This window comes from Sus scrofa, chromosome 5, assembly GCF_000003025.6.
Source record: "Sus scrofa isolate TJ Tabasco breed Duroc chromosome 5, Sscrofa11.1, whole genome shotgun sequence".
Lineage (NCBI taxonomy): Eukaryota > Metazoa > Chordata > Mammalia > Artiodactyla > Suidae > Sus > Sus scrofa.
The window spans coordinates 88,751,566-88,775,643 of record NC_010447.5 but is presented as its reverse complement, the minus strand read 5'-3'; the positions used below and the strand labels follow the sequence as shown (position 1 = coordinate 88,775,643).

Here is a 24,078-nt window from a genome sequence, read left to right as displayed (position 1 = left end):
ATGCTAGCCTGGCTTATAACAATGGGAACTCCAGGAGTATTATTTATTTATTTATTTATTTAGTCTTTTTGCCATTTCTTGGGCCATTCCTGCGGCATATGGACACTCCCAAGCCAGGGGTCGAATCAGAGCTGAAGATGTCAGCCTACACCACAGCCACAGCAACTCGGGATCCGAGCCACATCTGCAACCCACACCACGGCTCATGGCAATGCCGGATCCTTAACCCACTAAGCAAGGCCAGGGATCGAACCCGCAACCTCATGGTTCCTAGTTGGATTCGCTAACCACTGAGCCACGACGGAAACTCCCCTAGCAGTATTTTTTAAAACCAAGATTCTACTGAAGAAGAACCAGGAAACTCACCAAACTCCCAAGCCCCTGAGGGAACAGTGCCAGCATTCCTGAGGGAGACCTTATTTCTCATATCGTCATGGGAAATTCTCAAATATTCACACTTTCTAGGAACAGAACCTTTACTTCTAATTCTAAGGAATCCTCTGGAATTTCTTATATATGGCTTATGGGTGCCCTTCCCTCCTCAGTTACTCTCTCAGGAGATTTTCGTTTCCACTGCACTAAGGGAGGAGTGAAAGAAGTAGAAGTGCACATTCCTCCTCGCTAATAAACATGTATTCAGCAACTTGTACGGAGAGGACACCAAGGACACACAGCTCCCTGAGATCTGACGTCCTCCCCCTCAAGAGCTTAGTCTACTCGGGAAGGTAAGACATACAGGGAAATGACAAAACAACACAGCACAAAGTATCAAATGAGTATGACTGACAAATACATTCCATAGGACCTCGGAGGTGGAGTTCAGGACGCACGTTACCCCAAAACGTGCCCCTGGGCATTCTGATGTGCATTAAAGGCACTTGAGAAACAGGAGATGCCCAGAGCACGCTGACCCTCCCTTTGCTTCCAGAAAGCAAGAGAGAAAACTCTTATGTGCGAGGTACCCTTTCTGCACCAGGAAGAAGACATTCTTATTGCCAGAGACAGGGACTCAAAGCCGAGAAGTCCACACAACTTGTTAAACTAACCCTTACCTTGCTAGTCATTTCTCTACAATGTACCCCTCCCTGCCTGACACCCTTTGGCTCGCAGGGATCAAGAGGGTAAACACTGACGTACTTACAACCATTCTAGACCCATACGACCCCTCTATTTTTCGCTTTTACCACCGTATTCAATAAATAACATGAGATACTCCAATCTTTACTAAAAAAGCCTTTGTGGTAGATGATTTTGCCCGATCATAGGCTGATATAAGTGCTCCAAACACACTTAAGGCAGGCTGGGCTAAGCTGTGATGTGCAGTAGTTTAAGTTTATCAAATGCATCAACTTACAATGGGAGAGGTAACCCCACAGTAAGTCGAGGAAGATCTGTAAAAACTTTCTCCTCCAGTCACTTCTTCAGGTCTTCATTCTCCATGTCAAAATTTTTTTTCAACATTTCTTTTTAAATTTTATGGCCACACCCACAGATATGGAAGTTCCCAGGCCAGGGATTGAATCCAAGCTGCAGCTGCAACCTATGCCACAGCTGTGATAACACCAGATCCTTTAACACACTGCCCCAGACTGGGGATCGAACCCCGAACCTCTGAAGCAACCGGAGCCACTACCATTGACACCATAGCCAGGGACTCCTAAAAAAATTTTTAAATGTGTATGCTTTTCTCCTCTTAATCTGTATCACATTACTTTACTTCTTAGGCCCAGCCAGAGGCCCTAAAAGGGTAAAGAATTTTTCCTCCCTTGCACAGTTGAACTTTATAGAAAGAGTACAACTTAGATCTTAGGAAAGAAGGAAAGAAATCAGGCAAGTTAGGTAGAATGACATGAAAACTGGTAAGAAAAGGAGAAAGCACATCATTTAGAAAAGAGTGAAGAAACCAGTTGGTCAGAGCATAACTTTTCTACAAAAATATAAACTTGAAAAGGTAAAATGTGATAAGATTTTGAAGAGTTCCATTGGAGTTCCCGTCGTGGCACAGCGGGAACGCATCCAACTGGGAACCATAAGGTTGCGGGTTCGATCCCTGGCCTCACTCAGTGGGTTAAGGATCCAGTGTTGCTGTGAGCTGTGGCGCAGATCGAAGACGTGGCTGGGATCTGATGTTGCTGTGGCCGTGGTATAGGCCAGCAGCTACAGCTCCAATTCGACCCCTAGCCTGGAAACCTCCATATGCTGCAGGTGTAGCCCTAAAAAGCAAAAAAGTAAAATAAAAAATAAATGTGAACTTCAGTCAACAAAAAAGTACTTGCGGAAAATTTTTACATAGATTCATATACATTCCCTAAAAGTACATACAGATCAGACAACTTGAGAAAATTACTTGCTGAACCTAATACATTATGTATGACAAAGTTAAAATAAAACTCATTTACTTTCGGCAGAGACAGTACCTAGGAAACACACATACAAAGAATTCTGACAATTCCCTAATCCTTCTGTTAAGATTTCATTCCTCTAATCTTTTTGTTGGGATTTCATTCTTCTAAGGTTTTTTTTTCTCTTTTTTTGCTTTTTAGAGGTTCCCAGGCCAGGAGTCCAATTGGAGCTACAGCTGCCAGCCTACACCACAGCCCACAGCAACATCAGATCCTTAACCCACTGAGCGAGGTCAGGGATCGAACCTGCAACCTCACGGTTCCTAGTCAAATTCATTTCCCCTGTGCCACGACAGGACCTCTTCATTCTTCTAAGCTTTCTTAATTAGAACTTCCCATGACAAAATGCTGATCTCTGATTACTAAGGATTTTATCACACAACATGAGTCATTCTTGATTTTTCTTCTTTGCTTGTTTTGCCTGAATATTTCATTACTGCAACATCAGCATGCAGGAAAGAAAAGGGCAGTAAAGGACTAAACTGACTCATAGGATTTTTTAAATAGTTAGGGCATGCTGTAAAGAACATAACCCTTAAAAGTTCCAATTCCCAGTACTAACAGTTTGATTTCAATGAAGTCTTTTAGTCTCATGGGGTCTCAAATGTTCTCAACTACTTTCTTATATACTTGAAGGGGTACTGCATTCAAAATACCACGAAAAAGTGGTCTAAAAACTAACTACAGGCATAATCATTCCATTGTGCTTCACTTTACTGCATTTCAGACAGTGCCTATTTGACATATGCAGGTTTGTGTGAACCCTGTGTTGTCCTACGATGGTTAGCATTTTTAGCAATAAAGTAGTTTTAAGTAAGTATTTTTTTTTAAAACATAATGCTACAGTACATTTAAGACTACAGTATGGCGTAAATATAATCTTTAAATGCACTAGAAAACAAAAAGATTCCCGTAATTCGCTTTATTGCAGCGGTCTGAAGCCAAAATCATGGTATCTGCAGAGTATGCCTGTAATTGCCATACAAATAATATCATTAAGGGTTCAGTAAGTAGAGAAAGGGTGAGGATATTGACTACACTAAGGTTTAAACACCACCTGTGGACAATAAGGGTTTCAAATCTCCCAATGCTCTGTTACCTGATTTGATAAAACTCCTGAATACAACCATACTTCATCTCAAAGAAAGGAGAGCACCCCACATACTCCGACCCCCCAAAAATCAAAGGGTAACTCATATCCATTTGCAACTCTCTGGAGAGTCCTACACGACTCTGCAATTTAAAGCATTCTAATAATTCTAAACAAAATGAGTTTGAAATCACGGCTCAGTACAGAAAGTGAGTATGAACTGTAACCACCGAGAGGTTAAACCCATGAATTTACAGAATTCTGAATCTGGATAATTGTAGGCTAGCTACATTTAATTATATTCTAGTTGAATATTAGGCTTGTTTACAGAGATGTTGCTTGGTAACAGAAGCAGTGCTTTAACAACCTACTCAGTTTTAGACCTACCCAAGTGTTTTGTGCTCGAAGTCTGGACACATGAACTATACACTACACATGAGAAACTAAGTGCAAGTTTCTTGTTATCCTGGACAACTTCGAGGTTTTACTGAAACAATTTCATCACTACAACTAAGCTTTTACAATACCTGGAAGTGGGCATTTTTAGGAGGTAAGTAGCCATGTATTTTAGTCTTCGACACTAAGTATAGACCCAAGTGTCCACTCAAGCATGCACTCACATACTCTAACATCAGCTCTGTAGCGACGGCCAACGTCACTGTTAGAATCGTCTTCGGGGGCAATGAAAATGGTAGTAGCATCATTTTTTTTCACCACTGAATGTGGATACGTTCAGCCAGTTTTTAAGTTGGGTCTACGCAAGCACCACGCTGAAAAGCATTAAAGCTCCGTAAAGAGTTTCACGTGCATTTAACTGGCTGCAGAGCATTCGCACAGCCTACTTCTCTAACACTCGCTCCAACTGCTTTACGAAAATAGCAAAAGAAGAATTCAAGGGCAAGTTGTGAAGAAAAAAGACTCGAGCATTCTAAACCACGGACAAGGGGGCGTTACGTACCAGCTTCACCCACGGTCCTTGCAACGTGCGTGCAGCAATCTTAACAGTGACCGGTGTTGTGGCCGCACTCGCCAGGAGGACACCTCCACCGCTCCAGCCACAGGCACCCTCTACACTCTCCCCGCGGGGGCATCGGGGCCCCTGGAGGCGGCCCGGCACGCGGGGAGCTCGCCCCGCCCGCCACGCCTGGCGAGGTCTCGGCGGCCGCTCGCGGCGCAAGCTGAAGAGGAGGGACAGGAGGAGGAGCGCCGAGGGCGCCCGCCGGGCTCCGGACCCCGGGGGAAATGGGGGTTAGCCCAGGAGAGCGCCGAGGGCGGAGAGGGTGGCGGCCGCGGCGGCGGTGGAGAAAAGCCCCGCTCCTCCTCGGTGGACGCGACTTCTCAAGAGTGCGGGGCCGGGGCCAGAGCCGAAATCCAGCCAGGAAGCCACCCTCGGCCTGCCGCCCGCCGCCCCTCAAACCCGGCGGGGCGGAGTCTCTCGGGAGCTCTCCGGGCGCGCGAAGCAGGAAGTCCCGCCCCCACGCCGACGTCACGGACGCTGGCCGCGGCCGGAGGCGGTTAAGGGGAGGAGGGGAGCGGGCTGAGGCGGGAGCTGCGAGGGCCGCGCGGGAACGCCGCCGCTGGGCGGTACTCCGAGAGGGCTCTGGGGACCCGCAGAGATGCTCTGAGCTGAAGGAGCTGCACAGCTGGGGGCCGGCACTTGCTCCGGGGAGTCTGCGTGACGCGCGCGGTGGAGCGGGAAGCCGCTCTCCCTCGCCGCCTCCCCACGCCGCGTCTCGAGGGATTTCCCTCCGTTTCGCGCGTCTTCTTCCCTCTCCCGGCTCTCTCCGTCCTCTTTTCCTCCCTGAGGGCTCCTGCCGCCTCCCCCGCGTGCCTTCGTGCCGACCGTGCAGAGGTCATGGGTCCCGAGGTCTCCTGCCTGCACGCCGGCCGTGGCGCCTCGGCCCACGCGTGGGGAGCCGGCGCAGCCGGAGAGCAAACGGCCAGGTCAGGACCCGGCCTGGGCGCGAGTGCTTCCCGGCGCCTCCCGATCCAGACCCCACTCTGGGTACGTGGTGAACGACTTTAGGTTGCAAACTAGAGTTGGAAGACAGGGACGAGCTTTTGAGAGCCACAGTTCGATGCCGAGGGCTGAAAGAAGGTAGGAGTTCAGCCTTTCCGAGAGGGAGGTAGGAGATGGAGCTACCCTCCCTTCCCCCACGTTTGTCCCGAGCCTTGGTTGAGTTGTCTTACACCGTGTGACACAGCTTCTTCCCGCCGCCACCCCCCTCCTCCAGGGTGTCCAGGCTGTGTTAGGATGAGAAGGGCGACGGAGAGACGACCTTTTTTGTAGAAATGAGAGACGAGCAATTATATGGGACAGTGAGTTGGGTACTGGAGTATTGATGGATCTCCTAGATGAGGGAGATACCAGTGAACAGAATATAGAATACGGAAGCAATGCATGCGTGTTTAATATAATAATAGTAGCTCATAGCTGCCGAGCACTTACTGTTAACTACTGGAGCCCTTTTTCAGTTTCTCTTACTGAACTGTCTGTAAGATAGGTGCAATTACTATGATTTTTGCAACGTTACTCAAAGCCATTGGTAACGTTGGTATCAGTAAACCACATGTTACAGATCATTGGTCAGTGGGAAAAAGGTTATCTCAGGGATCACTAAACCCTGAGGTCAGGCTTTCCATGTTTCATTTACTAAATACCAGATGAATCAAGAATTTAAACGTAAAGAATGAAACATAAAAATACTATCAGGCAATGTAGGTGATTATAATCTTGAGCTGAGAAAGGGCTTTTCCAAGTATGAAGCAAGAACCAGAAACCGTAAAAGAAAAAAATTGATAAAAATTGACCACATAAAGATTCTAATCTACGCACAGAATTATAATCTAAACACAAATAATAACCAATGGAAAGTAAATTTGTATCATGTGGGAAAAGAAGGAAAAATATTCCTAAAACACAAAAAGCTCATAGAATATCAACTTTAAGACAACACAAGGAGTTCCCGTCGTGGCGCAGTGGTTAACGAAACCGACTAGGAACCATGAGGTTGCGGGTTTGATCCCTGCCCTTGCTCAGTGGGTCAAGGTTCCGGCGTTGCCGTGAGCTGTGGTGTAGGTCACAGACGCGGCTCGGATCCTGCGTTGAGCTGTGGTGTAGGTCACAGACGCGGCTCGGATCCTGCGTTGCTGTGGCTCTGGCGTAGGCTGGCGGCTACAGCTCCGATTCGACCTCTAGCCCGGGAACCTCCATATGCCGCAGGAGCGGCCCAAGAAATGGCAAAAAGACAAAAAAAAAAAGACAACACAATAAATAAAATTGGCAAAGGATATCAATGGAACATCCCAAGCCCAGAAAAACATCTAATTAACAAATGAAAAGATGTTCAATTTCCAAACATCCTTTTTGTCTCTCATTGTAGATAGTGAAATGGGTTTACAATTATTGTCCTGTATGATTGGTGTGAAATTGAAATCGGTACACCTATGTTTACCAAAGTTTAACATAAGCATTAGCCTTTGCCCCAACAACCTCATTTCCTAGTCACTTGCTCTAAAAAAATTTTAAAAAACAGATTTGTGAGGATGTTCTTCACTCCTTTTTATCATAGATGCTTCTAGAAAAAACATAATTACCATCACTAGGTGATCAGTTAAATATTTTATAGTACCAACAGAGAATGAAATACCCTTGAGATATTAAAATGATGTAAATCTCTTTATTTGCACAAAAACATGTCCATAGTGTGTAGATTTTTCTCCAAAAAGAGCAGAATACAGGAGTTCCCGTCGTGGCGCAGTGGTTAACGAATCCGACTAGGAACCATGAGGTTGCGGGTTCGGTCCCTGGCCTTGCTCAGTGGGTTGACGATCCGGCGTTGCCGTGAGCTGTGGTGTAGGTTGCAGACGCGGCTTGGATCCCCTGTTGCTGTGGCTCTGGAGTAGGCCGGTGGCTAGAGCTCCGATTCAACCCCTAGCCTGGGAACCTCCATATGCCGCGGGAGCGGCCCAAGAAATAGCAACAACAACAACAACAAAAGACAAAAGACAAAAAGACCAAAAAAAAAAAAAAGAGCAGAATACAGTTTAGCATGAATAGTGTCATCCCAACATGAGTATGTATGTGTATGTAAGTGAAGGTAAATACAAAAAGGAAGGATGTCGGACAAAATGCCGCTGATTTTTATTTTATCTTTTGGACTTTTCTCTCATTTGAATTGTTCGTAATCAATATATCATTTTTATAAAAACAAAATTTTGTTTTAACTAAACATATGCCAGGGGAGCGGGCGACAGTTAACTATAGACCCTCACAGGTGGATAAACCAGTGTGAAATAATTACTGGGGGGATCTAGGTCTCACCTTTCTAACTGTCGATAGGTTTGATTAATTTACCTAGAGTTGAGAACTCGAACTTATCCCTTGGACACCAGGATTCTGACTGCCACGACTGGACTGAGTATCCTTCCTGTGTGCCCTCTGTGTGCCTCTCATGATAATAATTACCACACCACCATAAGTCCCTTTCCGTCACTAGACTGTTTACTCCTACTACACATACACATCCTTTCTCTACCATGTGTTTATTTTTCCCTGCTTTATTACCTGTTATCTACTTTATCTCTGTGTGCAGAAGTTTTCATGGTAATGAAATGAAATTATCCCTTTACAGATAGTAAAGGGATAATTTAACAACTTTATTATGCCAATAAATTTAACAAGTGAAATGGACAGCTTCCTGAAAAAAAATTACAGAAAAATTGATGCATAAGGGAAACTAAATCTAATTGTCCCAATATCTATGAAAGAAATTGGATTTATAATCAGAAACCTTCCCACAAAGAAACCTCCAAGCCTAGGTGGCTTCGCCAGTAAGTTTAACAGGCATTAAAGAAGTTAAAATACCAGTCCTACATTATTTCATAAAATAGAGCAAGAAAGAACACTGCCAAACTCATAAGGCCAACATAATCCTGATGCCAAAACTTGACAAGGACATTTTATAAGAAAATTACAAACCAATATCTCTCATTAATATAATTTTTTAAAATTCTTAAATAATGGCAAAATGAAACTTGCAATACAGAGGACCATGACCAAGGAAAATGAGATGAACATTGAAAAGTCAGTGTAATTCACCACATTAACAGAATGAAAGAAAAAATCAGAGGAGTTCTGTGGTGCAGCGGGTTAAGGATACAGCCTCGTCACTGTAGTGGCTTGGATTGTGCTGTGGCATGGGTTTGACCCCTGGCCAAAAACTTCCCCTGGGCATGGCCAAAAAAAGAGAAAAGCAAAACAAAATTAGGTAGTCTCAATAGATGATGAAAACGCATTTGACAAAATTCAAAACTCATTCATGTTAAAAACTCTCAGCAACCTGGGAATAGAAGGGAATTTCCTCAATATGATAACATCTTTGAAAAATGTAATGGTGAATTACTAAATCTTTTTCCCCCAAGATCAAGAATAACATAATGTCTGCTCTCACCATTTCTATTCAGAATGATATTCAAGGTCTCAATGCAATAAAACAACAAGAAAAAGTATAAAGATTGGAAAGACTAGGATTTCCTGATTGCAAAACTATATAAGACAACGCTATATTGCCAAAGACATACGTAAATATAGATCAGTGGACAAGAATTCAGGCTCCAAAAATAAACCCTTACATTTATGATCAACTGTCTTTTGACAAAGGTGTGAAGAAAATTGAATGGGGGAGAAAATAGTTTTCTGATAAATGGTGCTGAGGAAATTGGATATCCATATGGAAAAGAATGAACTTGGACCTCTACCTCCTACTACGTACAAATGTTGAATCAAAGATATAAATGTACAAGCTAAAACTATAAAACTCTCAGAAAAAGACACCGTTAAGTTCACGAAAATGGATTAGGCAATGGTTTCTTAGATGTGACACCAAAAGCACAAAGGAAAAAATAAAGTATACTTTATCAAAATTTAAAAACTTCTATGTATCAACGAACTCTCAAGAAAGTTAAATGACAACGTATAGAATGGGAGAAAATATTTGAAAATCATATCTGATAAGGAGTTCCCAGTGTGGCTCAGCAATTAGTGAACCTAACTAGCACCCATGAGGACGCAGTTTCGATCCCTGGCCTCGATCAGTGGGTTAAGGATCTATTGCCCTGAGCTGTGGTATAGGTGGCAGACGAGGCTGGGATCCCACATTGCTGTGACTGTGGCATAGGCCAGCGGCTACAGTTCCAATTGGACCCCTAGTCTGGGGACCTCCTTATGCTGCCAGTGTGGGCCTAAAAGACAAAATATATATATCTGATAAGGGGCTTGTATTCAAGATATATAAAAAAAACTTAAAATTCAACAATAAAAAGACTACCCAATGTAAAAATGAACAAAAGAATTTGAAAAAAGACTTCTTAGAGTTCTCTTGTGGTGCAGTGGGTTAAGGATCTGATGATGTTACTGCAGCAGCTCTGGTCAGTGCTGTGGCATGGGTTTAATCCTTGGCCTGGGAACTTGCACATGCTGAGGGTGCAGGGAAAAAAAAAAAAAGGTGGACAATAACAAGTGAGGATGTGGAGAAATTGGAACCCTCGTACCCCTGTGGTGAGAATGGAAAATGGTAATTTGGGAATAGTTTGGCAGTTCAAGAGGCTAAACATAGTTACCATATGACCCAGCAGTTCCATGTAAATTGGAGACTTATGGTCACACAAATCTGTACACAATTATTCATAGCAACCTTATTCTTCATAACCCAAAAGTACAAACAACCCAAATGCCCATTAACTAATGAATGAACAAAATATACTGTAATCTATGCAATGGAATTATTACTCAGCCAAAAAAAGGAATGAAGTACTGATTCTTGCTACCAGCTGGATGAACCTTGAACACATATGCTAAGTGAAAGACATGTATGATTTCATTGATATGAAATGCCCAAAATCGGCAAATCCACAGGGAAAGAAAATAGCACTTGTCGGGAAGAGGATGGGGACAATGGGGAGTGACTGCTGATGAGTGTTAGGTTTATATTTGGGGTGATAAAAATAATCTGAAGTTAGATAGTAACACATAGCTTTGTGGACTACCAAAAACTACCAAAACACTTGAAAATAGTTAATTTTATGATATATGGATTATATCAACAAAAATATTAGAGGTAAAACTATATTCAGAGACACTGAAAAGAAGTAAAACTATTCAAAGTCAACATGATTATGTACATAAGAAAAGCCTATGGAATATACAAAGAACTACCAGAACTAATGAACTGATTTAGCAAGTCATGGGATACAGGATCAATATACAAAAATCAATTCTATATACCAACAACAAAAACTGGGAAATGAAATTAGAAACAATACCATTTATAATGTATCCAAAACATCAGAAACAGAGGAATAAACTTAACAAAATATGCATGAGACCTCTGTGTTGAAAAACCACAAAAGATAGCTGAAAGAGATTTTAAAAGGCAAATAAATGGAGAAAAAAAAATTTGTGAATGGGAAAATTCTTTTCCCTAAGGTGTCCATTCTTCCTAGATTGATTTGTAAATTCAACCCAATGTCTATCAAAATTCCAAGAAGGCTTTTCTTTAAACCATAGATAAATAATTATAAAGTTTATCTAAAAAGGTGGAAGATCTAAAATAGCCAAAATAATTTTTAAAAACAAAATGGGAAGACATACTACCTGATTTCAAGCTTTCTGTAAAGTCACAGTAAGCAAGACTGTGTTATTTGCATAAGAGTAAGCTAGTAAATAAACAGATTTGGGTCTAGAATTAGATCCACACGTGTACCGTCATTTCGCCTTTTACTAAGGCACCAAAGCAATTATACGATGAAAGTTTTTTTTTTAACAAATATTGCTGAAAACAACTGAATATCTATTTGTTAAAAAAATAAATTCAGCCCTGTTTCACTCCATACACAATAATTAATTAAAATGACTCATACTCCTAACATAAAACTGAGATCCATAAAACTTCTAGAAGAAAATATAGAAGAGCATCTTTATAAGTTTGGCGTAGGCAGCTATTTCTTTAGTGGGAGACAAAGAACACTAAATCTCAAAAAAAAAAAAAATTGACAAATCAGACTTCATCAAAATTTAAATTTAAATTTATACTCAAAGACAGCATTATGCTACAGACTGGAAAATATTCACCGCACTTACTATCGAGCAATTGACTTGTATCAAGAATATAAAATATAGGCGTTCCTGCTGTGGCACAGTGGGTTAAGGATTTGACATTGTCTCTGAAGCAGTGTGGATTCTATCTCCAGCCTGATGCTGTGGGTTAAGGATCTGGTATCACCGCAGCTGTGACTTGGATTCAATCCCTAGCCCGGGAACTTTCATATGCCCCAGGTGCAGCCAAAAAGTAAAAAAAAAGAATGTAAAATATAAAAAGAACTCCTACAATTTAGCAATAAAAATTAAGTTATGAACAATTACTCATTTAAGATAACATCTCATCAAAGTGGGTACAGAAGGAAGGTACCTCAACATAAAGAGCATACGTGACAAGCCTAAAGCTAACATTATACTCAACAGTGAAAAGTTGAAAGCTTTTCCTCTGAGATTGGGAACAAGGATGCACATTCTTGCTAGTCTTATTCAACACAGTTTTGGAAGTGCTAGCGAGAGTAATTCGGCAAAGAAAAGAAAGAATATTCTGTATAGAAGATATAGTAATTATATTATTAATAATATATATCAAAACCCCTAAAGACTCCAAAAAATTATTAAACTAATAAATGGATTTAGTTAAGTTACTTGTAGGATACAAAATCAACATGCATATATTGGTTGCATTTCTATACACTAATAACGAACTATCAGAGAAATTAAGAAAACAATCCCATTTACAATTGCTTCAGAAAGAATAAATACCTAGGAGTAAATTCAACCAAGGAGGTGAAAGACCTGTATAATGAAAATTATAAGACACTGATGAAAAAAATTAGACAAGATACAAATAAATGAATAGATACTCTATGCTCATAGAAGAATTACTATTGTACAAATGTCCATAATACCCAAAGCAATCTACAGATTCATCACAATCCCTATCAAAATTCCAATGGCATTTTTCACAGAACTAGAACAATCCTAAAATTTGTAATAAACCACAAGAAGACCTCAAATACTCAAAGCTATCTTGAGAAGAACAAATCTGGAAGCATCATACTTCAGTATTTAAATTATATGCTATAGTCATCAAAACACTGTGGGATTGGCATAAAAACAGTCACATAGATCAATGGAACAGAATAGAGACTCCAGAAATAAATCCCCACCTATATGGTCAATTACAACAAAGGAGCCAAGAATATACAATGAAGAAAGGGCAGTCTCTTTAATAAATCTTGTTGGGAAAACTGGACAGCCACATGCAAAAATATGAAACTGGACTGCTCTCTTACACCACACACAAAAACTAATTCAAAATGGATTACTTAAATATAAGATCTGAAGCAATAAAACTCACACAAGAAAACAGGGGTTAAGTTCCTTGACGTGTGTCTTGGCAGTGATTCTTTTTTTGGAGTTGACACCAAAAGAAAAAGCAACAAAAGGAAAAATAAATGAGTGAGACTACATCAAATTAAAATGTTTTTTCACAGCAAAGGAAGCCATCAACAAAATGAAAAGGCAACCTACCAAATGGGAGAACATATCTGCAAATCATATATCTGATTAGACATTAATACCCAAAATATATAAAGAACTCAAAACAACTTAATAGCAGAAAAACAATCCAATTAAAAATGGACAGAGTGGAGTTCCCATGGTGGCTCAGCAATAACAAACCGCACTAGCATCCATAAGGATGCTGATTCAATACCTGGCCTCACTCAGTGGGTTAAGGATCCAGCATTGCTGTGAGCTGTAGTCTAGGTCACAATGCGGCTTGGATCTGGTATTGCTGTGGCTGTGACACAGACGGCAGCTGTGGCACCAATTCAGCCCCTAGCCTAGAAACTTTCATATGCTATGAGTACGGCCCTGGGAAAAAAAAAAAAGGACAGAGATGCATGGCGACTATAGTTAGTAATACTGTATTGCATATTTGAAAGTTGCTAAGAGAATAAATCTTAAAATTTCTCATATTAGGAGAAAATATAACTATATACAGTGATGTTAACTAGATTTATTGTGGTCATCATTTCATAATTATATAAATACCAAATCATTATGTTCTTCACCTGAAACTAGTATAATGTTACATGTCAATTACATTTCAATAAAAATTTTAAAAATCAAACAAAAAAGCAATAGCAAAGACTAGAACACACTTTTCATGATATATACAAATGGCTGTTAATACACGAAAAGGTGCTCAATAATTTTGGTCATCTAGGACATTGCAGCCACAATGAGATTCCATTTCACATGCTCTAAAGTGGCCAAAATCAAAGTCTAATAATAACACAAATATTAGGATTTGAAGCAGCTGAGACTCATACATGGCTAGTTTGAGCATAAAATAGCACAATCACGTTGGAAAACTGCTTGGCAATTTGTTTATAAATATTCATCTAACCTATTCATGACCCAGCAGTTTCACTCCTAGTTACCAAAGAGAAATGAAAATACAAATTCAAAAAAAGACTCATACAAAGAAAATTAAAAGCACAATAACTAAAAACTAGATAACTCTATTCACAATAACTAAAAACTAGAAACAACCCAAATGTACATCAACAGAATCATAGATAAGCAAATTATATATTTATACAATAGACTACAACAGCAATAAGAAGGAATTGCCAGTGTGCCTAACGACATGGAGAAATCTCACAGATACTTTGGTTAAAGAAGAAGCTAGGCACAACAGGGTACGTGTTGTATGGTTCTATTTATGTGAAATCCAAGAAAGACAATACTAATCTGGTTTTAGAAATCTAGAAGTCTTGCAGAAAACAGTGACAAGAGGGATACAAGGGAACTTTCTAGATGGAAAGGATCTATATTTTGTTTTGAGTGGTGGTTACACAGGTGTACATACAGCTTCAAACTCACCAAAATGAACGTCGGAGAAGAACAAAGTTGAAGGACTGATGCTACCCAACTTCAAGACTTAACTATAAAGCTACAGTAATCAAAACAGTGTAGTACTGGCAAAATAATAGACAGCTCGATGCAACAAAATAGAGAGCCCTAAAACAGACCCCTAAAAATTAAGCCAACTGATCTTTGACAAAGGAGCAAAGGCAATAAAATGGAGCAAAGATTGTCACAAATGATGCTAGAAAAAAAATGAGATGAGAGTGGTAATATATTAAGAGTGGATAAGGGCACCGACTTGGAGTCAGCTGCCTGCAAATAAGTTCTGACTGCTCCATTCACTACATGGCCGCTGTAAGTTCCTTAACCTCATTGTGTCTCAGTTCCTCAAATGATAGATAATATAATACCTATACCGTGATATTGCTTGTTCTACAGATTAAATAACAAGATGGGAAGACCTTAAGTGTGCTTAGAACAGTGTTTGGCACAAAATAAATATTTTCGTTAGTTGTTTTTAACCTTAAGTAGTGTAAGTTACATTAAAAACAAACAAACAAATGCTGCTAGAACAGCTGGACACCCACATGCAAAAATATGATTCTAGACAAAACCTTACACCCGTCACAAAAATTTACTCCAAATGGATCCTAGACCTAAATATAGAACACAGAACTGTAAAACTCCCAACAGATTACACAGGAGAAAACCTAGATGATTTTGGATATTGTGATGCCTTTTGAAACATTTATTTACTTTTTGTTTTGTCTTTTTAGGGCCGCACCCACGGCATATGGAGGTTCCCAGGCTAGGGGTCTAATCGGAGCTACATCTGTCCACCTGCGTCACAGCCACAGCCAACGCCAGATCACCAGATCCCAGCTGTGTCTGCAATTTACACCACAGCTCACCACAACGCCGGATCCTTAATCCACTGAGCGAGGCCAGGGATGGAACCCGCAACCTCATGGTTCCTAGTTGGATTCGTTTTCTGCTGCACCATGACAGGAACTCCTATTTACTTATTTTTAATTGAAGTGTAGTTGACTTACAACACTATGTTAGTTCCAGGTCCACAACGTAATGATTCAGTGTTTCTACACATTACCAAAAGTTCACCACGATAAGCCTTCACCACAAAGTTATTATAATATTATTGACTATATTCCCTATGCTATACATTTCATCCCCATGATTCATTTATTTTGTAACTGGTGATGCCTCTTTAGACATAACACCAGACATCAGAGTTCCCGCTTTGGAGCAGTGGGTTAAGGATCCAGTGTTGTCTCTGCAGCAGTTAGGGTCACTGCTGAAGCCTGGGTTCAATTCCCAGCCCAGCACAGTGGGTTAAGGGATCCAGTGTTGCCGCAGCTGTGGCATAGGTCTCAGCTATGGTGTAGGTCAGAGTTGTGGCTTGGATTTCATTCCTGGCCCAGGAACTTCCATAAGCCATGGGTGTGGCCAAAAGAAAAAAAAAAAAATAGATACAACATGATGGAGTTTCTGTTGTGGCTCAGCAGAAGCAAAACTGACTAGGGTCCATGAGGATTCAGTTTTGATCCCTGGCCTCACCTGGTGAGTTAAGGATCCATCATTGCTGAGAGCTGTGGTATAGGTTACAGACACGTCTCAGATCTGGCTTACTGGGGCTGTGGTTTAGGCCAGCAGCTGATTCGACTGCCAGCCCGGAAACATAGGCTGCACCTGTGGCCCTAAAAAAAATAAAAATAATAAAAATAAAAAAGGTGCAACACAAGACATCATCTATGAAAGAGGTAATTGATAAGTTGGACTTCATTAAAATTAAAAACTATGCTCTGCAAAAGATGTCAAGAGAATTAGAAAACAAGCCACAGATTGGAGAAAGTATTTGCAAAAGATGTACCTGATAAAGGACTGTTACCCAAAATACACAACTCTAGAAACTCAATAATAAGTAATCCAGTTTTTAAAATGGGCCATGGAATTCCCGTTGTGGTGCGGCAGAAACAAATCCAACTTATTCATGAGGATGTGGGTTTGATCCCTGGCCTCATTCCATGGTTTGGGGATCCAGTGTTGCCATGAACTGTGGTGTAGGTTGCAAATGCAGCTCCAACCCACATTGCTGTGGCTATGGTGTAGGCCAGCACCTGTAGCTCCAATTTGACCCCTAGCCTGGGAACTTCCATATATCACTGGTGCAGCCCTAAAAAGCGAAAAAAAAAGAAAAAGAAAGAAAGATGAAAAGGCCAAAAACCTTAACAGGAGTTCCCATCATGGTGCAGTGGTTAACGAATCCTACTAAGAACCATGAGGTTGCAGGTTTGGTGCCTGCCCTTGCTCAGTGGGTTAACAATCCGGCATTGCTGTGAGCTGTGGTGTGGGTCGCAGACATGGCTCGAATCCCGCGTTGCTGTGGCTCTGGCGTAGGCTGGTGGCTACGGCTCCGATTAGACCCCTAGCCTGGGAACCTCCATATGCCGCAGGAGAGGCCCAAGAAATAGCAAAAAGACAAAAAACAAAACAAAACAAAACAAAAAACCTTAACAGACCCTTTAGCAAAGAAAATAAATAAATGGCAAATAAGCATGTAAAAAGATGTTCCACATCAAAAGTCATCCGTGAAATGCAAACTGGAACAATGAGGAACACTGATAACACCAAATGCCAGCAAGGATGTGGAGCAGCAGGAACTCTGATTCATTGCTAGTGGGAATACAAAATGGTACAACCTCTTTGGAAAAGGTTTGGCAGGTTTCTTAGAAAACTAAACATTCTTACCATTGATCTAGCAGTCTCACTCACTGGTATTTACCCAAAGGAATGGGAAACTTCTGTCCACATCAAAACCTGCATACAGCTGTAAAGCTGTGCACAGCAGATTTGTAATTGCCAGTATTTGGAAGCAACCAAGATACCCTTTGGCAGTGACCTGATAAATAAATTGTGGTACATCCAGATAATGGAATATTGTTCACTGCTCAAAAGAAATGAGCTGTCAAGCCATGAAAAGACACACAGGAACCTTAAATGCATATTTACTAAGTGAAAGAAGCCAATCTGACAAGGCTACATACTGCAGCATCCTATAAAAGGCGGAAAAAAAAAAAAAGAGATTAGTGGTTGCCAGGTTGGGGGCGGGGAGATGAATAGGCAGAGCAGAGAGAATTTTTAGGGCATTGAAAATATCCTGTGTGATATTATATTGATGGATTATGTTATCATACCTTTGGTCAAACCCAGAGAAAGTAGAACGCCAAGGATGATCCTTAATATTAATTATGGACTTTGGGTGATTTTGATGTTTCAATGTCAGTTCATCCTTGGAAAAAAGTGCACCATTCTGGTGAATGATGTTGATATGGGGGAGGATATGCATGCGTGGAGCAGAGCATATATGGGAAATCTCTGTACTTTTATCTCAATTTTGTTGTAAACCTAAAACTACTTTTAAAACAAAAAGTTTTTAAAAAGTGAGCATCTAAGATTTTTATTCCATGTTAATTACACCACTATATACATATATACATACATATATATATCAACCACTGAGTGAGGCCAGAGATCAAACCCACATCCTCATGGATACTAGTTGGATTCGTTTCTGCTGCGCCATAAGGGGAACTCCATGGCCATTTTATTTTATGTTAATTATACCACTATATATACATATATATACACACACACACATACATATAGTGTTAATAAAGGTGATACGGAGTTCCTGTTGTGGCTCAGTGGGTAACGAATCCAACTAGTAACCAAGAGGTTGTAGGTTTGATTCCAGCCTCACTCAGTGGGTTAAGGATCCGACATTGCCGCGAGCTGTGGCATAGGTCTCAGACACGGCTTGGATGTGGTGTGGCTATGGCTGTGGCATAGGCTGGCAGCTACAGTTCCAATTAGACCCCTAGCTTGGAAATCTCCATATGCCATGGGTGAAGCCCTAAAAAAGACAAAATAAATGAATAAAGATGATACCATTCTATTAACTGAAATACCAGTGTCTGCTAGCAAGGTCACTTTCTTCCTAATATCAAGATATCTAAGAAAGTCATCTTTAACTATCTGAAAGTTCCTGCTGTGGTTCAGTGGTAACAAGCCCAGCTAGTATTCATGAGGATGCAGGTTGGATCCCTGGCCTTGCTCAGTGGATTAAAGGATTCGGTGTTGTCGTGAGCTGTGGTATAGGTCGAAGATGTGGCTCACATTCCTCGTTGCTGCGGCTGTGGCATAGGCTGGCAGCTGTAGCTCTGATTCAACCCCTAGCCTGGGAATTTCCATATACTACAGGTGCAGCCCTAAAAAGAAGAGAAAAAAAAATCTATCTGGGAAATCTAGCTAGTAATGAGAAGGTTGTTGGGTGCATCCATATTCAGAACAAAGAAAAGTATATGGTCCTAAGGGGTAAATCCAAACTGCAGAAAAGCTCGAAAAACTTTCAAGCAACAACAAATTTGTTTGTTTACTATGGCAGATAAATGAAAACAACAATTGCTATAAAAATGAAGGCTTCGATGTCCCGAAGCTAACAAAGTTCATATTACACATGCCCAAGTGAAATAATGGGGTCTTTAGGAAGCTAATAGGAAGTTGGTTTACAAGTTTAAATTTTAAATGAGAAAAGATGAGGACAGGTGGAGTTATCTGATTAAGAAAGAATGCTTTAGGATATGGGAATTCTTTTAATAAAAAGCAGGCATTTCAGTATTGCTTTTCACATTTAATACTTTGTTGCCAAAGCCAGAAATAATGTAAGGAATAAGCTTGTGTTTCAGAATGTCAAGGAAGAACAGTTATATGTCATATGGCTCAGTGGCAGACAGAACTATTTTTGTCTTATAATTTCACATACCTTCTTTTCTCATCTCTTCTTTCCTATTTCTCTTTCATCATTCTTCTTTATTTTTCCATCTTGTTCTCTGTCTTTCATCCTATTCGTTTTTCTCTTTTTACTCCTCTAGTTCAGGTTTTTTAACCTGTTTCTTCCCTTCTTTCCTTCTGTCCTTCCTTCCTTCCTTCTTTCTTTCTTTCTGGCTGGCCCACAATATTTGGAAATTCCCGGACCAGGGATCAAACCCCCATCACAGCATCAACCCCAGCCACTGCAGTGACAATGCCCAATCTTTAACTCACAGCACCACAGGAAAACTCTTTAACCTTAGGTTCTTAATTGACCTCCTAAGGAGCAATTTTAGGGTTCCCCCTCCCCAATTGACCCCCTACTCCCTAAGAGGTCTTAAACCACAGATATCTTACATAACCACAGTATAGTGGCTCTTTGGAGGGCCACAAACAACTATAATAATACAGCAGATATTGGTACAACACTGTAAATCAACTATACTTAATTTTTAAAATAATGAATTAAAAAAAACTGCCACAGGACTTGCTGCTGTGGCAGAACAGGATCAGCAGCATCTCTGCAGTGCCAGGGCACAGGTTCAATCCCTGGCCTGGCACAGTGGGTTAGAGGATCCAGCATTGCCGCAACTGCAGGGCAAATCTGATCCCTGGCCCTGGGCACTCCACATGCCGTGAGGCAGCCAAAACAAATAACCAAAACTGCTACAAATATTCATGGATTTAAAAAGAGAGAGAGAGAGAAATCTAAGGTTTTTACCCATTGAGAATGCGTGCTCCTGATAATAAGCTCTTTGAGGGTAAGGATCATTTTCAGTTTACTCTTGTATGTTCTGTGCTTAATATACAATGCTTGGCACATAGTAGGAGATAAATAAATACATTAAGTGAATATTGAACTAGAAGTGAAAACGGTCTCTACCACAAATTTATCCGTCAACTAAAATTCTTGGATGTTTTTCAGACAATGCTACCTACACTGACTACTGCACAATGCCTCCCCATTCCAAGAATGACTTGCTGAGACTCTATCCTTGTGACTTGATGGAAAGTTGGAAAGCATTCTAATCCGAAAAGCAATACTTTTGCAGCCAATTTCAAGCGTGGGTTACTTATACAAGAGCTAATTTCATCTATCATAACTGATTTTTCTCCCTAGCTTCAGTCTCAGAAGGTGGTCATTCCTACATCTTTCTCTAAAGTCTGAGGCTATACAGCCTCATTGGTACTTAGAACCAACTACTCAAGTTTATTGGTTTCAATTGAGGTCCAAGAATTGGATTAGAGAATGAAAAAGTGAAAGGACCATAGGAGAGGGAGAAAAGAAATAAAGGAAGTCATTAAACTTTTCTGTTTATCTGAAAGAGCTCTTCTAGCTCTAAAATTTTGTGATCTTGAAGCTTATGCTCGAAGTGAGTGGTTCTCAATAGAAGCATTTTGGCAATCTCTGAAAGTTACCTCAAGGTTGGGGAGACAGTGGTACCAGCATTTGTGGGTAAGGCCAAGGATGCTAAATGTCCGACAACACATGGGACTTTGGTCAGTTCAGATCCTTGGCAGAGCAGATGCCAAGACAAACTAGATATACAAGAGATTTGTTGGGGAAAACAGCTGTTAAGAATCAAGTAAGGCCGTAGGCCAGGAGCGCCTTCAGACGGAAGCAGTGCTGCAGCCCATGAAACAAGAGAGAGAAGGAAGCACGGTTAGGTAGCAAGAGCCTCAGTCTGCCATTCGTCGCTGAGAGACCTTGGCCAGAACAATGAAGAGCCTCAGAACGAAGACTGCCCATTTGAAGGGTAGACGTGGCCTGGCTCTGATACCCCTGCTGTGTTCTAACTTGAGGGGGGTAGTTCAGGGAGGGTAAGGCTGTAACAGAAATGCTGTGGTGAATTCCCAAGGATGGCACTAGAAGACTGTTAACTACAATCCTCACAACAGTTTCTCTCCCTTTCTCTCTTTAAAGAAAAATGATGCTTTACTCAGAAATCTTTGCATGCAAAGCAAGAGAACAAGATGGCATAAATAAGAGCGTCTTATGAGACATGTCCAGGTGCCTATCTTGATGCTTTTCTTTTTTTTTTTCCCCACCAGGTTAAAGTTGGGTACAGAATACGTCTTAGGACACAAGGCTTGAGACTTGAGATCCAGCATGGAAATTAAGGTGAATTAACTTCTCAGGCTGTAGGAGTATTTACCTTTCTGAATGGCAACATGTTTGTTTCATCGTTTGACCTCAAAAGCCATGTGGGAACATGGGGAAAACTACATGGCATCTTTTAAGTTTTGCTTATTGTCCTTAAGAGGGACAGCAGAATTTAACAGGGGTGGCACTACCTGGCCTACAGTATCAATCATCTTATCACAGACCCACCCCTGTGGTCTCCTGTTAGCATCTTGAATGAAGGTCCCACATCATTGTCAACTTCGTTCATGTTCACAGTTTTAGCATCATAGCCAACCATTTTTGTTGTTGTTGTTGATGGTGTGTAACCCTTTGCCTGAGTCATAGGCAGAGTGCCACATTTTTTTGTTGGAAAATCTTTGTATCACTGTTAATAAATGTTTTACTAGTTTATTTAATTGGCTAGCACCTGCTTCAGAAGAGGCCAGCTTGGGAGGAATTTTCTTGACATTATTTTTAATTTGTATCTTGACTTTTGCAGGTGAACTAATGTCATTTTTAATTGTTGCTGGAGGCGTTTTGTCAAAGGATTCCTTTTTGGCTTCTTCATCTTCGTCATCTGCCTTATCTTGTTCATAAGTATCCCTGATATTTCTGTAGCTTTAGAAGCATTTGCATCTATGATTTCTTATTCACGTCATGATTTCTTCAATCCTACTTTTCCTTTCTCATCTTTCCAGCAGGTTCTCTCCTGAAGGAAGTTCTGAGCATTGCTTTGAGTCACCACCATTATCGAAGTTGGGATCTAGTAAGTATGTAGCAGTTCATCAAACTTATATGACTCTGAACCCAGTTTGAACATGTGTATGGTGGTGGTGGGTGGGTTCCAGCAACTCTCTGGATACTAGCTGTGTAGCCTATAATTCAACTCAATTCTGACACTTTCTTCCCAGGAACAGCATTGGATTCCACAGGTTAAGTGCTCAGTCCCACAACACTGCACAATCTCCCATCCTTCAGACACCAACCACAAGCCCAGTTCACCAACCTGTGCTTCTGACTCATGGGCTATAGGTTAGAAGTACCCATGACCCCTGAAGGCTCACAGAACACAAAGAAATGTATTACTTACTAGATCATTGGTTTATTATAAAAGAAGGTAGCTCAAGAACAGCCAAGATGGAGGAGATGCATAAGGTGAGGCATGAGGTAAGGTCATGGAGCTTCCATGCCCTCCCAGAGGGTGCCACTTCTGACCCAAAGCTTGTCTTTGTAGAGGCACTGATTTGATCCGTAGCCCAGAATCTCTTATGTGTTCACCAACCCAGAAGCTCTCTGAAGCCCCTCCTCTTGGGGTTTTATGGAGGCTTCGTTACATAGGCGTGACACACCATTGGCCATTGGCAATTTTTTTTCTTTTTGCAGCATATGGAAGTTCCAGGGCCAGGGTTCGAATCTGAGCTGGAGCTGCAACCTATGCCACAGCTGCAGCAACAATGAATCCTTAACCCATTGCATTGGGCTGGGGATCAAATCCGTGCCTCCACAAAGACAAGCTTTAACTCACTGCACCAGAGAGGGAGCTCCTGGCCACTGGCAATTGATGCAACTTCCAGCCCTTCTGTCCTACCCAGAGGTGGGGGGAGAGATGGGACTGGAAATTCCAAGCTTCTACTCACCTGTAGTTCCTCCGGTGACCGCCCCCATCCTTAGGTGCTTTCCCAAAGTCACCTTACTAACATAACACAAAACTTTTACCGTTCTCTTGAATTCCAAGGGTTTTAGGAGCTCCATGCCAGAAATGGGATGAAGACCAAATATATGTTTCTAATTATAAATCACAATACTATTCTCTCTACTTTAGCATATGTTTGAAATTTTTCATTAAAAAATTTATAAAATTCATATATCAACACCTGACACTTCATTATACCTACCAATTTCTCCCCAAGCATTTACATACATATTTGTAATATGTATTTTTATTATAAATTAACCTCATCTTATTTACCCTTCATACTACGGTTAGGGCATTAGATTTTTCTATTTTTTAGTTAGGGCATTATATTGATACTTTTAATGACGCATGCAGGCAGGTTGCATTATATATGTATTTCATTTGATGATATTTAACATTATTATAAAATGGGAATGTGGAGTCCGATAGGGAGGACAGCTGCTAATCTAAGACAGAACAAAAGCCAAGCCCTGGCGGCCGAATGGGGGGCTTCAGTGGTAACCAAGCACATCCCTCACCAGATCTTCCGAGATTGCCGCTTTCCTAAAAGAGAGGCTTACCTAATTCTTGAGTCCTCCTAGGGCATTTTCTTCTTCACCATTTGGGATTTCCTAACTATTCGAGGTGGGGAAATGATTCTGAAGACAAATTTATTTTTCTCCAAAAGGCAGTTATTAGCACTCCAGGAACGTGTCAGAGAGCTCCATTTTCAAGAGGACTCTCCACACCAGACAAGAACTGTTTGGGAAAAATAAGAGGGAGGCGAGGGAGCAGGATGGACTGGGAATCTGGGCTTAATAGCTGCAAACTCTTGCCTTCGGAATGGCTAAGCAACGAGATCCTGCTGTACAGCACTGACAACTGTATCTGGGCACTTATGATGGAGGATGATGTGAGAAA

The 24,078-nt window shown here is 41.1% G+C and overlaps 2 protein-coding genes across 7 annotated transcripts in view; one reads left to right on the top strand and one right to left on the bottom strand.

Annotated features, from left to right (window-relative positions):
* CEP83 (centrosomal protein 83) overlaps positions 1 to 4,938 on the bottom strand; it is a 139,169-nt gene extending 134,231 nt beyond the window's left edge. For 2 of the 4 annotated variants that reach the window (XM_021092763.1, XM_021092760.1), the window contains exon 1: positions 4,451 to 4,938. The gene's annotated coding sequence lies outside the window, so the exon portion shown is untranslated. The remainder of the gene's footprint in view (positions 1 to 4,450) is intronic. The other 2 variants (XM_021092765.1, XM_021092761.1) reach the window with 2 other exon arrangements.
* Positions 4,735 to 23,629, top strand: LOC110260797. 3 transcript variants are annotated; one of them, XR_002344257.1, is made up of 3 exons: positions 4,735 to 5,497; positions 21,410 to 21,479; positions 22,184 to 23,629. XR_002344257.1 is itself a non-coding variant. In XM_021092766.1 (2 exons), the coding sequence occupies exons 1-2, from the start codon at positions 4,735 to 4,737 to the stop codon at positions 21,412 to 21,414; spliced, it is 768 nt and encodes a 255-aa protein (XP_020948425.1). In that variant the 3' UTR covers positions 21,415 to 23,629. The 3 variants fall into 3 exon arrangements, 1 of the variants encoding a protein (XP_020948425.1); XR_002344256.1 differs by having other exon boundaries at positions 22,181 to 23,629; XM_021092766.1 differs by having other exon boundaries at positions 21,410 to 23,629.